At 37.4% G+C, this 12780-nt stretch overlaps 2 protein-coding genes across 3 annotated transcripts; one reads left to right on the top strand and one right to left on the bottom strand.

The window, feature by feature from the left end:
* Window positions 1–990: 990 nt before the first annotated feature.
* Window positions 991–11788, bottom strand: LOC121172145 (olfactory receptor 4C12-like). 2 transcript variants are annotated; one of them, XM_041003986.1, is made up of 2 exons: window positions 10891–11788; window positions 991–1016 (listed from the first exon to the last, which is right to left on the bottom strand). In XM_041003986.1, the coding sequence occupies exons 1-2, from the start codon at window positions 11786–11788 to the stop codon at window positions 991–993; spliced, it is 924 nt and encodes a 307-aa protein (XP_040859920.1). The 2 variants fall into 2 exon arrangements, with proteins under 2 accessions (XP_040859920.1, XP_040859921.1); XM_041003987.1 differs by lacking the exon at window positions 991–1016 and having other exon boundaries at window positions 10886–11788.
* LOC121172391 (olfactory receptor 4A47-like) lies at window positions 4782–5711 on the top strand. The gene has a single exon (XM_041004266.1). The coding sequence runs from the start codon at window positions 4782–4784 to the stop codon at window positions 5709–5711; it is 930 nt and encodes a 309-aa protein (XP_040860200.1).
* Window positions 11789–12780: the final 992 nt, after the last annotated feature.

Raw genomic sequence — 12780 nt, 5'->3', positions numbered from 1 at the left:
GCTTGTAGCCTAGGAAAGCAGTCAAGGACGGCCCAAAGCCTTGGGACCCTGCACCCATGTGGGAGACACAGAAAGAAATTCCTGGCTTCAGATCAGCGCAGCACCGACCATTGTAGTCACTTGGGGAGTGAATCATCCAACAGAAGATCTTTCTCTCTGTCTCTCCTCCTCTCTTCATATCTGACTTTGCAATAAAAATAAATCTTTAAAAAAGAAAAGAAGACCTAACTTATTCTACAGGTAGAGTTATAACTAGCATGAAAATCAGAAAAAGAAGCTATAAGAAAATTATAGGTCAATTATCTGCTATTAATCTGGATGTAAATATCCTCCAAAATTTTAGCAAATCAAATGCAAAAGTGTATCAAAAGTATCATACATATGAGCAATCGAGATTTATGTAAAGCTGTCCACATGGAGCAGCTTGAGGTTTTCCTTCTCCCCCTCCCAGTGCCACTGGGAGCATCTGCTTCTGTTCCTGTTCAGGTGGGTGGAACTCTCTGTAGCTACAGTTTTGACAGAAACATTTTTCTTGGACCTCACTTTTCAAAGAGATGAAAAACAAGCTGGTTATTTTTTAATATGTTCAGCTTTCTACAAACTGTAATGGTAGGGTAGCGACTTCTGAATCCCTTACAATGCAGACCACTGACAGTAGCTCCCCTGCCTCTCATTGGCAACAAGCTTTCAATAAAATCCTGATTCCTTACCACTGTCTGTCTGCTCTTCAAGGCTTGCTTCCTGTCCATCTCTGCCATCTCATTTTTTTTTCTCTCCTATTCCTATACTCCTTCAGGTACAACTTAACATTCATTGTCTTCAATTCTTCATCATTTCTCAGTATGGGATTTTTCACTTGTAACAATGTGTCCCAAGAGGACAGCTTCTCATGGTTAGGTCAGCTTAAATACCATCCTTAAAGAGCTGTTCTCTGCTCACTCACTCACAGTAGTCTTATTTTCTGCCATAATGCCCTGCGAAGCAGCATCATTAATACTGAAGAAAGATTGTTATTACTTGATGAAGTGATTCTCACTTTATTTCCCGACTCCATCACAAAATATAATGTTAATGCTGGTAAGCCAAGGCACTACTTTTCTCTTGTTATATTAATTATTTTATTTTCAGCTGCTAGCGTAACCTGGGGGGGTGAGGTGCTCATACATTTTAAAAATAGTTATCAAAGCAAATAAATCTTTTCGGAACATATCCTGCTCTGTACCAGTAGGCAGAAACATTTTCATTAAGGCAAAGTGAGGAGATAGGCAATGAATTGCCACTATTGGAACAAAATAGCTACGGCTACATTTTATTCTATATTCACAATTGTTCCATAATGATTCTAAAGCTGACTTTTGTCCTAATTGTATTTTCCTGCCTCTGGTCATCTTTATATGTCAATGCCGTTTTTAACACCCTGTGAAGCATCTCCATGAACTTAATTAAGCAAGAATCAGTCTTAGAGGTATTGCAGGTACAGGAAGGGTACAAGGAATAAAGTCTTCAGTGACCTTTGCTTCCTGTCTGCTTGAAGGTGTTACTCTCCTAGGGAGTGATACAACTGTTTCAGATGATACTTTTATTAAATGTAAAGCATCATGCGAAAAGAACAGGCAGTGAATGCTGTGACAACATGGACAGTCATTCCTAATTGTTCAAATTATGTTGGGAGACAGGCTAAACCACTGAATAGTGATTATGCTTTATTAAAGCTACTAGAAAGAACTTGTGAAAGAAAACATATGCCTCTAAAAATGGTGGGCTGTGATATTCTTATGTATCCACGGGAATTATTTGCACTTTTGATAAATTATCCTACATGGAAAATTATTATTCTGTTCACCCCTTAGAAATTCTTTGAAACATCTTCAAAATCAGTGATATTTCCCTGAAATATTTAGGACTCTACACAAAATGGATAGACATCGATACATGATGTCAGATAGGCTGTGAAGGAATCATACCAGCTTTTTCCCTTTATTTACCTGAGTGAGGTTAGAAAAAAAATCCTCCTTGAAACTGCAAGCAAGCTTCCATAAGGTTAGATTTTAGCTCTTGGGAGTGGGCACTATGCTATTTGATTGTGTGTATCTTTCATCACCTAGGAAAGTGTATCACTTGAGTTTACAATTATTGAGATGCTGAAAAAATATTCTGCTGGCAAAAGGTCAGTTTTACATGTTTGTCATAGATATCTTAAAAATTTAAGTCAGCATTGGTCATTCTGTAGCATGTTGCTTAACTTCATGTTGATGTAAATTTTCTGCTTTTCTCCCTGTGGTAGACTGTGTTTCCTGGCTTTGTATTTAAAAGAACATATAATAAAAGTGCAGCAGAGGCTCATATGTCCAGATGTGGAGACATAGTGCAGTATGCATCTCTGCATCCAGACCAAAGATGAACTCCCAGTGAAACTGCTGAACATACCCTGACAGTAGGATGCTGGTCTCTCCGACATTGTCCATGCCTACAATGTTGAGAAACACTTCAATAGCAGAATGATAGACTTATGACTGCTCATGAAGTACTATCCATGGTAATACTAAATGAAAAACAGAGGAGGTGGGAACTTGGGGAGTGGGACAGGAAATCCCAGAGTCTATGGAACTGTACCATAAAATAGTAATAATAAATTTAATTCAAAAAAATTTAAATCAGCAACCATGTTATATTCTCAAGGTATACTTTTCTCTGGAAATGTAGGAGATTTGTGGCAATAAGGTGATTTTTCAGGCAACACAGTTTCTGTGCTTGATGACATGACCCTAAACTTGAATGAGTAAGTGGTCCTTTGGTGTCTGTCACCTGATTAGCACGACATTAGCTATGTGTTTCTATAAATGGCACTCAGTTGAATAAATATATAAAATATTGAACTTATATACAACATTCTGCACTATTAACAAAGTCCTGATGTCTGTTTCTGATTGCTGAGATTAACATCTACCAAATAACAGACAGAATAAAACAGATGGAAAAGTATTTTGGATATTTGCGGAGCAGTAAAAAAAACTTGTACAAATGAACGTGGAAAATTACTAAGGATGAATTTGGGCAGGTGTATTGCAGTCATCAAAAGGTCCATGGACCATAATAGGGTGACTGGATTTTATTTATTGTGTTAAAGGAACTTCCCTTAAAGGTTTTGTGTGATATAGAATGAGGAAGTTGAAGTGATTACATTGGCTGGGTCAGGAAGACATTATCTTAAGGCTCCAGTGAGTCAGCAATCCTGGCAGGAAGCTTTATAATATACCAGGTACCTAATAAAGGATAGTGAGAACAGCCAAATTTACAGTGTGTTTTAAAGGTAAATCAGCAGGATTTATTAAATTTATGAATGCATACTATAACAGTAATAAACCACAGAGGCAGTATTTGCACAAGCAATAATATGGGAAAATGGTCCTTTTCATTAGATTGAAACAAAACTAGGTATGTTGTGAAGCAACTTTTCTTAATTTCATAAATAACAAATTGACATCTATTTGGAGACATGAAGGCATGAATGAGATAGCTGCAGATGAAAGTTTGAAAATCAGGTAAGAGATAACACTGAGGGCACACAATTCTAGAATGTTCTAGCATTTACAGATTAGCAAAAGCAAGAATATTCCAGGAAAGACCTAAATAGGTTTCAGTGAGATGGTAGGACATGGAAAAATGGTAGTTATCAGCCATATATAATGACACATGATGCAGTTGTAACTTCACTGTTCAAATCCAAAATGTGATACTCTGATACATGATTTGGGTATGGGTCTTCATAGAGTAATCTAGCTAAAATAAAATTATTAAAAATGAATGTGGGTCAATGTAATTGTTATTTTAAATTGAAAAATAAGTTTGGATATAAGGGAAACATCACGTGAACATGAAGTTAATTACCTTCAAGCCAATGAGAGAGATTTGGAAGGACTCCTTCCCTCACAGGCTTTTGAAGTAAACCAATCTGTATCTTGATTCTGAATTTCTAAGAAGCAGAACTGATATGACAAACTTCTGTCATTTAAGGGATCCCATTGCTTCTTTATGGTTACCGTAGTTCTGTCAAAAGAATATCACTTTTGGTACCAGGAATTCATGTTCATGCAAGATTTAAAAACGTGAAAGAGACTATGAGAAGGGATAATGGAGCTGTACAGAAACAGGGAGCCTTGAAGAGACTACTGATAGAAAAACAATCAGAAGTGAGACTGGTGAGGATTCTGAGGAAATAGCAGGGCTTCAGAGAAGGCGCCTATATTATAGAGAATACATGCTTGCATATTAATCAGAATGTGCTAGAAATACTAATAAGAAAATTTGGCACTTGAGATTTCAAAAGGAAGAGAGGAACCATTTTCGGAAAGTCCTAGGAAGGCATTTTTTAAGTATAAGCACTAGCCACTGATATGGTATTTGGATCTGCAGTCTTACATTTGTTATCCTGCTATCATTAACTATTATTGTTTCGTGGCTTTATATATGGTGCATTTTTGTAGCATTTCCAATCCATTCTCTTCTGCAGTCCCACTTCTTATTTAAGCTAATGTATTCAAAGTATTGCTCCCTCAGTTAAGACCCCAGTTGAGTTGGAAGTTACAACACAGAATGCACAGCACAACACAAGCAAATATATTTACTATTTTACCTACAAAATTTCTCTTTTCTTGTTTGATGGTATCATTATGTATCAAATAAAATAGCCAAGAAGCAACTTGTCTAAAAAAGTATCTTTCCTTGTTTTTTTTTTTAGATTAACTATTCCAAAAAAAGAAATGAATACCTAAAGAGAACAGATGGATTCAAGGAGCAACGTGACATACTTTGTCCTGTTGGGCCTCACCCAGAATCCCAAGGAACAGAAAGTGCTCTCTGTCTTATTCTTTTTCTTCTACATTTTGACCATGGGGGGAAACCTGCTCATTGTTGTGACTGTGTCTGTCAGCAAGAGTCTGGGCTCACCCATGTACTTCTTTCTTGCCAACTTATCCTTTATGGATGTAATTTATTCCTCATCCATTTCACCCAAATTGATTTCAGACTTATTCTTTGGTGAAAATATCATATCCTTAAAAATTTGTATGATTCAGCTTTTCACAGAACACCTTTTTGGTGGATCAGAGGTTTTTCTTCTATTGGCAATGGCTTATGACCGCTACGTGGCCATCTGTAAGCCCTTGCACTATTTGGTTATCATGAGGCAGTGGGTGTGTGTTCTGCTGTTGGCATTGTCCTGGCTTGGAGGGTTCTTACATTCAATCATCCAACTCAGCACTATTTATGGACTTCCATTCTGTGGCCCCAATGTCATGGATCATTACATGTGTGACATGTACCCCTTATTGAAACTTGTCTGCACTGACACCTATGTGATTGGCTTCTTAGTGGCAGCCAATGGTGGCGTTATCTGCACTGTTGTGTTTCTTCTCTTACTCATTTCTTATGGTGTCATCTGGCATTCCTTGAAGAACCTAAGTCAGGAAGGGAGGCGGAAAGCCCTCCAGACCTGTGGTTCTCATATCACCGTGGTGGTCTTCTTCTTTGTTCCCTGCATTTTTATGTATGCCAGACCTGCAAAGACCTTCCCCTTTGACAAATCAGTGAGTATGTTTTATACAGTGATAACCCCCATGCTGAACCCCTTAATCTATACTCTGAGAAATGCAGAGATGACAAATGCCATGAAGACACTCTGGGGAAAGAAAGTCACATCCGACAGGACGTAAGGTAACCATTCTTCATGAAGATATTCATTCAACTTTGGGACTCATTTCCTTGCACTCAAAAATCTTTTGAATGCTGATTTATCATATATACTCCTTTAAACAATTTATATTAATTGTAACTAAAGAATTAGATTTATTTTTGTGTTATGTATAGCAATGTTCCCTCTCATGTAAACTGCCAAATTATTTTGCATATTCCTTCACTTGGGATGTCCTAAGCATTTGTAACTGTTAGTCAGTATCCAGTATTTAGCAGCAGACAGGACTTAAAAGTAACCCTCCTTTTGAAGATATTCATTTGGCTGGAACTCATCCATTTGAATATAAGGGTCTTCTAAAAACAGATTTTTCATTTTTGTGCCCCAAAGAGTTTATATTAATTATAGTTAAATAATTAATCTTATATTTTGACTGTAAATAACTTTTATATTCTCTTGTGAACTAATGATTTGAAAACTATATCACTGAGGCATAATGTAAACATGCCTGTGATTTAATAATAGTACTTAATGAATTAGTAGCTGAAATTTTATAGTTGTATTAATTTTAATCATTTTATATTAATGAATATTTTTTCTGAGAATTCATCTGTACTTGTTATTGTATTTTGTTCATTTTTTATTTTATATAACATTTCATTGCAATAAAGCTTTTATTCAAATTCAGTTGTATTGTATAATATCATTATCATGTGATACTTCTGTTTCCAATCTAAAACAAGTGAGAATATAGCAATAAAAATAAGATAAAATTGTTAAATAAAAAAATCAACTTTCACTAATTCTTCATTAATGTCATCCAGTGCCTTTGCCAGAGCATTACTTTAATCTGTTTCTGACAATCTTTGAAATATCAAACTTTGTAAATAAAAACATAGATCCATTTCTGTGAATGTATGCGTCTCTGTGTGTTAAAGTTTAAGTATTATTACTCACTGTCTTCAGATTCTTTGCATATCATCTTATAAACCTATTTGTTCTCAGTGCAGCCAACAGGGGTTCTCATATATTAGCATTCTCTTACAGGTTACAAAAGCTGCTATATCTGGGGTTTTTTATGTTGTTTGCAGTATTTTTACTGACAAGCAATTTCATCCTAAACGCGTGCCTTTTACCATGTGTTCTTAGGCCTATCAACTCTCAGAGGTGAAATGTTAGAATCCAAAAGTGAATGTGTTTAAGATGTTGATTCTCATAGTTCATACCAAAATTCATCCATGACGTCACACCTAAGTATATTCCTGCCCACAGCCACCGACTGTGCCCACTGAGACACATTCTCAACAAGTACTGGCAGATATTTGGGATAAATGACAGTATGCTTCATTTAGCCACTTGATATTTAATCTACATTCTTTAATAGAAATCCTTTTTATTCCTGTGGTCGAGACAGAAAACATTTATTTCACATTTTTAGTTTTTGAAATTATTTTTTTTTATTTTCCGGAATATATTTTTTTCAATTTTTTGAAAAGAGGTAGCACCAAGTAAGAGATTCGTGATAATGATTATGAAGTACAAAAAGAAGGGTACGTTGTAAGCTAAATGTTATGACTCAGTGAAACAATTTGTGTGACTGTACGGAAAGATGTGACATTGAAGTGGTTTTTCTACTCTCTGTGGAGGTTTCCACCAATGATAAGTAGCATATGATAATTGCCCTTCTGGTCTGGCAGGGCCGTGCGTTATCTTGAATGTATTTATCCTTTACCCTCTGATTACTGGTGCTCCCATAGTGATCATTATGAGTAGGTGTACAAAAAATACGGTGAAGTTCACCTTTACATACAAGCATACCTCTTTCTCTGATTTGTAGTTTGATTTTTGAATTACCCTGTGGAAAATGTTGGCCATATGCATTCTTACTACATGCTTAATTATACTTATCAATGTTTTATTTGTTTTCTTGTGTCTTCTTTGAAACGACATCCTTCCCTCATTCCAGACATAATGTTCTTCTACTTGAACAACAAGGAGGCAGAAAGAGAAAGAAAACATCTGCCTTCCATTGATACCCTACTCACATGCCTACAACAGTCAGGGCTCAGTCAAGCTAAACTCAGGAGCCAGGAACTCAGTCTCCATCCACCCAAGAGCCTAAGCACTTAAATGTCACCTGTTATCTCCCAGGATGAGATTATTTCAGAGCTGGGGTTTAGAATACAGCTGAGACTGGGACCCAGGCAAACCAATATGGTATGTTGGGCACAGCTGAGCTAATCAAAAGCCAGGAGCCAGGAGCTTCCTTCAGGCCTCCCAGGCAGATGCAGGATCCCAAGGCTTTGAGCCATCCTCTGTTGCTTCCCCAGGCCACAAGCAGGAAGCTGGATGGAAAGTGAAGTAGTCAGAACACAAACTGACACCCATAAGGGATACCTGTGCTTGCAAAGTGAGGATTTAGCCAAAGGGCCATCACACCAGGCCCTTTGGAGACACAGAAAGAGAGCATCCTGCATCTCCTGGTTCACTTGCCAAGTGGCCACGATAGTCAGTGCTGGACCAAGCATAAGCCAGGAGCCTGGAACTCCATCAAAGACCTCACACATGATGGCAGGGTCCCATGTATTAAAGCCATCATCCACTGACTTCGGGAGACTTTAACAGGCATTTGAATTGGAAACAAAGCAGTCAGGCAGTCCAATATGGGATGATAGTATCACAAATGTGTATTAACATGGTACATCACAACAGCAGCCCTGAGAATTCACAATTTTAAGGTGGATTGTTTTACCCCACCTGCATTAATTTGGAGGAACATTGTCAGGATTAAGAAAGTCCCCAATGGAATTTCAAATAAATATAGATCATAAAGTGGTTTTTTGTTTGTTTGATTTGATTTGGTTTGGTTTTTGTGGGGTTTTTTTGGGGGGGGGTGTTTTGTTTTGCTGTTTTTTGCATCTGACAAAAAAGTGGTCCCTATTAAAAAGGTGAAGCAGGCCCAAAAGGCAGTGATATTTAATGAGCACTGAGCGGCAAGCACTATCCTGCATATTATGCCTTTAGTGGCTCCTCTAAGATAAAATAACCTTACTAACCATGTACCACGATTTCATTGTAACTATAGACAAAAACTAAAATAAGATCATTAGAGACTGTAAAAGCACGCAATGTTCCATAAACTAGTACGACAGAATTCAGGCTTACTTCTACTGGCAATGCCCACATGTTTCCACAGCCCAGGATGCTGATGTGCACCTGCTTCCAGAGTTCAATAGCCCTAAAATTAATAGTGCCAATGCTTCAGCAGGAAAAGTTAGTGACAATGTTGGTCACACAAGGAAATGCCTTTTCACCCAAGAAGACAGAGACTCAGGCAAGATCTAGAGAGTCTTGATCCAAACAAAATGAACATTCCGCTAGTTCTAGAAAACGTAGAAGAAAAAATAAACACCAACTGAACACTGGATTGGCACTGTTTTTGTTTTTTAAAATAGTTTTGTAATATTTGTCTTGTCCCTGGTACTGTTTCAGCCACTTAAGAAACTTAACTCATTGAAACAGTCCAGGTGCAACTGATGCTGCAAGTGCTTTCCTTATCATTTTTGCAGTTGAAGAAAATGTGGACTAAACAGGTTAAATAACTTTCCTGAGAATCTGATGCCAGAGTCTGTCCTTTGCTTTGCAACAGACTCTCTCCTTTGAGCAAAGTCTTATTCTAAGTTTGTTCATATTCTAGTCTGCTATCAGGCTGACCTCAGCGTCAGAGTGAAGTTGTCACTGAATCTTTTGAAGAGGCTTTGTCAAGGGATAATCAGGATCATCTGTGGATCGACCACCAAACCAGGAGCCACAGGGCCCAAGGAGATGACAAAACCAGGGGAGAGTGACATAGCAACTGCCAAGAACGCCAGGAGCCACAGGGCCCAAGGAGATGACAAAACCAGGGGAGAGTGACATAGCAACTGCAAAGGGCACCAGGAGCCACAGGGCCCAAGGAGATGACAAAACCAGGGGAGAGTGGCATAGCAACTGCCAAGAACGCCAGGAGCCATAGGGCCCAAGGAGATGACAAAACCAGAGGGACAAGGGTGCCAGGAGCCACTCCAGCCCACAAATTTACCACAGGATAGCTCAGAGTATTATTCAGCTCTACAAAAATGGAGAAAAAATGTTTCTTTCAAAGTGGAAAAGAGAACTAGGCTAACAAGGGACCAATCATAATAATTATTTTAAAAAATCCCTTGGCAAGAATATTCTTAACAACTAATAGCTGTTGAATATTCAGTGGTAGTATGACTTTTACAAAACCTTTGCATTTGATCCTGAAAAAACATACATTATTACTATTTTACTCAATCTCAAGGTATAATTTACCAAAGTTCATACTATATATGACAAAACCAGGTTTAGGCCTTTGGATTATTTTACTTTGAAACTATGCTTTTAACCATGGTAATACACTAAATCCTATCCAAGCATAGCACCAAAATGTACACTCAATATTTTCTCCTGGAAAAATCCTTAAAACAAGGTTCTCAATATGAACGATCAGGTAAAGATTAGAAAGCAACCAGTTTTAATCCAAAAATGTACCTACATTATATGCTAAATGTTTCCCTCTGGCTGTACAGAGAAAAAGAATCAAGCCAGATGCATACAGGAAAAAAACAAGTAAAGACTACATACCTAGTAACAGCTTTAACAAGATTTATCATCTGTGAGATATAATTGCCAAAGCAGTGATTTGCATTGTCCGATGGATGCAAAGTTTAGAATATGAGATTCTCTTAATAAATATTTTTTGAAAGATATTTTCTTAGTAGAGGATCATGCATAGGCCAAGAATCAAGCATAATCTATGCTATATAATTACTCAGATTGTATGTAAATGCCATCTGCTTAGAAACATCCAGATCATTTGTTTAAAATGCAGATAGGCCAATGCAAAACAGTCCTGCTTCATATTTTTTGGACTCTGTCCTGGGAATGTCCATCTCAAAGATTCTTATAACACACCAAAGCTTAGGGACCCGAGGAACAATAAGTCTTAATGGATTTCTTAAATGACGAATGGTGTAGTGCCCAAGTCTCTCCTCACAGGACTTGTACTACAATGAAAGCATGCTTTGTCATGTACTGTTTTCTTAGCCTGTAATCTTAGTCACTGTATTATGTGCTCTTCACCATTTGAAGGATTAGGTGTTTTCACAGTTTAAAATAACTTCTTCATTGAAGTCAACTTTTGGCCCATAGCTGCTTCATAGCATTTTTCACCTCTGCATTTCTGAGGGTATAGATTAAAGGGTTTAACATAGGAGTTATCATGGTATAAAACACAGCCACAGCTTTATCGATGGAGAAGGTGGCCACTGGACGCAGATACACAAATACGCAGGGAACAAAAAATAACACAACCACTGTGATGTGAGAGACACAGGTGGAGAGGGCTTTGCGTCTTCCTTCCGAACTATGGGATTTCACGGAATGTAAGATGACCATGTAAGACACCATTAAGAGGAGAAAGTTCAACAGGCAAATGAACCCACTGTTGGCAGCAACAAAGAGACCAAGTGTGTGAGTGTCCATGCACACGAGTTTCAACAAAGGGTTCAAGTCACACATGAAGTGATCTATGATATTGGGACCACAGAAGGGCAGCCAGACTGTGAACAGAATCTGAATGGTGGCATGGATAAAACCTCCAGCCCAGGCCACTACCACCAGGAGGCTACACACCTGTTGGTTCATGATAGTCACGTAGTGCAAGGGCTTACAGATGGCTACATAGCGGTCATAGGCCATCACCGTGAGAAGGATAATCTCAGCAGCACCAAACAGGTGTTCAGCGAAGACCTGAGTCAGGCATCCTTGAAAGGAGATGGTTTTTCTCTCAGCAAGAGTGTCAGCCAGCATCTTTGGGGTCATGGATGAAGAACAGCAGCCATCTATAAGTGATAAGTAAGCCAGAAAGAAGTACATGGGAGTTCTCAGGGCCCTGCTGCTGCAGATGGTAATCATAATGAGTAGATTGCCTGCCAGGGTGACCAGGTAGACAATTAGGAATACAACAAATGACAGTTTCTGAAGCTCTGTATTTTGGGTGAGCCCCAGAAGGATGAATTCAGATACATTGTACATTGTCACCGTCACTTCAGTGCAGGTCACTTGGGACTATTCTGAAACACAATCACAGCAATAAGATTTTCACTTTGTACAGAAATAATTCCACACTTATATTTTTATAGCCTTATAGGAAGTCAAACAAGTGCAAGATAGCAGTTTTGTCTTTGTATTCTACAGGGACAACATAGATAGTATTTTTCTTCATAATTTCTTGAATTTTTCTTTCTTCAATCATTGAGTTGCAAATATTCTTAATATTGTGAATTATTTACTCTATTTAATGTGAACCAATTTCATGTATAATAATACTTCCTATCCTATAGCATGCTTTCAGTTCAGTTGACAATCAAAGGCTTAACACTCCATTTGGTAAAATAATAATAATAATAATAATAATTTTAAAAACAGTCAACAAATAGCAAATAAAAAAGCATTCTTTCTCAATAATCAATTTTCAAAGTGCCAGTTTTGCTCAAATACATCGCATTTTTTGTTCTCTGCCACAAATTAAACATATGATATTTGTTTTTGGGGGGATTGGCTTATTTCACTATGCATTAAGGTTCCACTTGCATCCACGTTGCTGTAAAAGATAGGATTTCATTCTTTCCATGGATGAGTAGTATGGATAGTGCATATGTGGCATATTTTCTGTATCCAGTCATTGGTTGATGGACATCTGTATTGATTCCTTGTCTCAGCTATTGTGAATTTTTCTACAATAAAAAGTATAATTTCTTATCAAAAGAAAAATAATATGCGTTACATTTCAAAAGTCAATATATCCTGTGACCACATATACAACGTATTCAGAAAACTAAAGATATGCGTAATTCCATATTCTTTTAAAATTTTTATCTATATAAGATGACTAATTTTATGTGTTTTACTTATACAGATTTAAGAGCATAGTAATACTTCAAAGAAAACTTGGAATTGTTCTGATAGCTTCAGGTCACACAAAAAATTCAAAGACATGCAAAGATTCTTTCCAGAGTCATGCCTTT

This window comes from Ochotona curzoniae, unplaced genomic scaffold (assembly GCF_017591425.1).
Source record: "Ochotona curzoniae isolate NIBS_2020 unplaced genomic scaffold, NIBS_Ocur_1.0 scaffold_3171, whole genome shotgun sequence".
NCBI classification, from domain to species: Eukaryota; Metazoa; Chordata; class Mammalia; order Lagomorpha; family Ochotonidae; genus Ochotona; species Ochotona curzoniae.
Note: the sequence above shows the minus strand (reverse complement) of the source record. Positions and strands in the feature narration are given on the sequence as shown.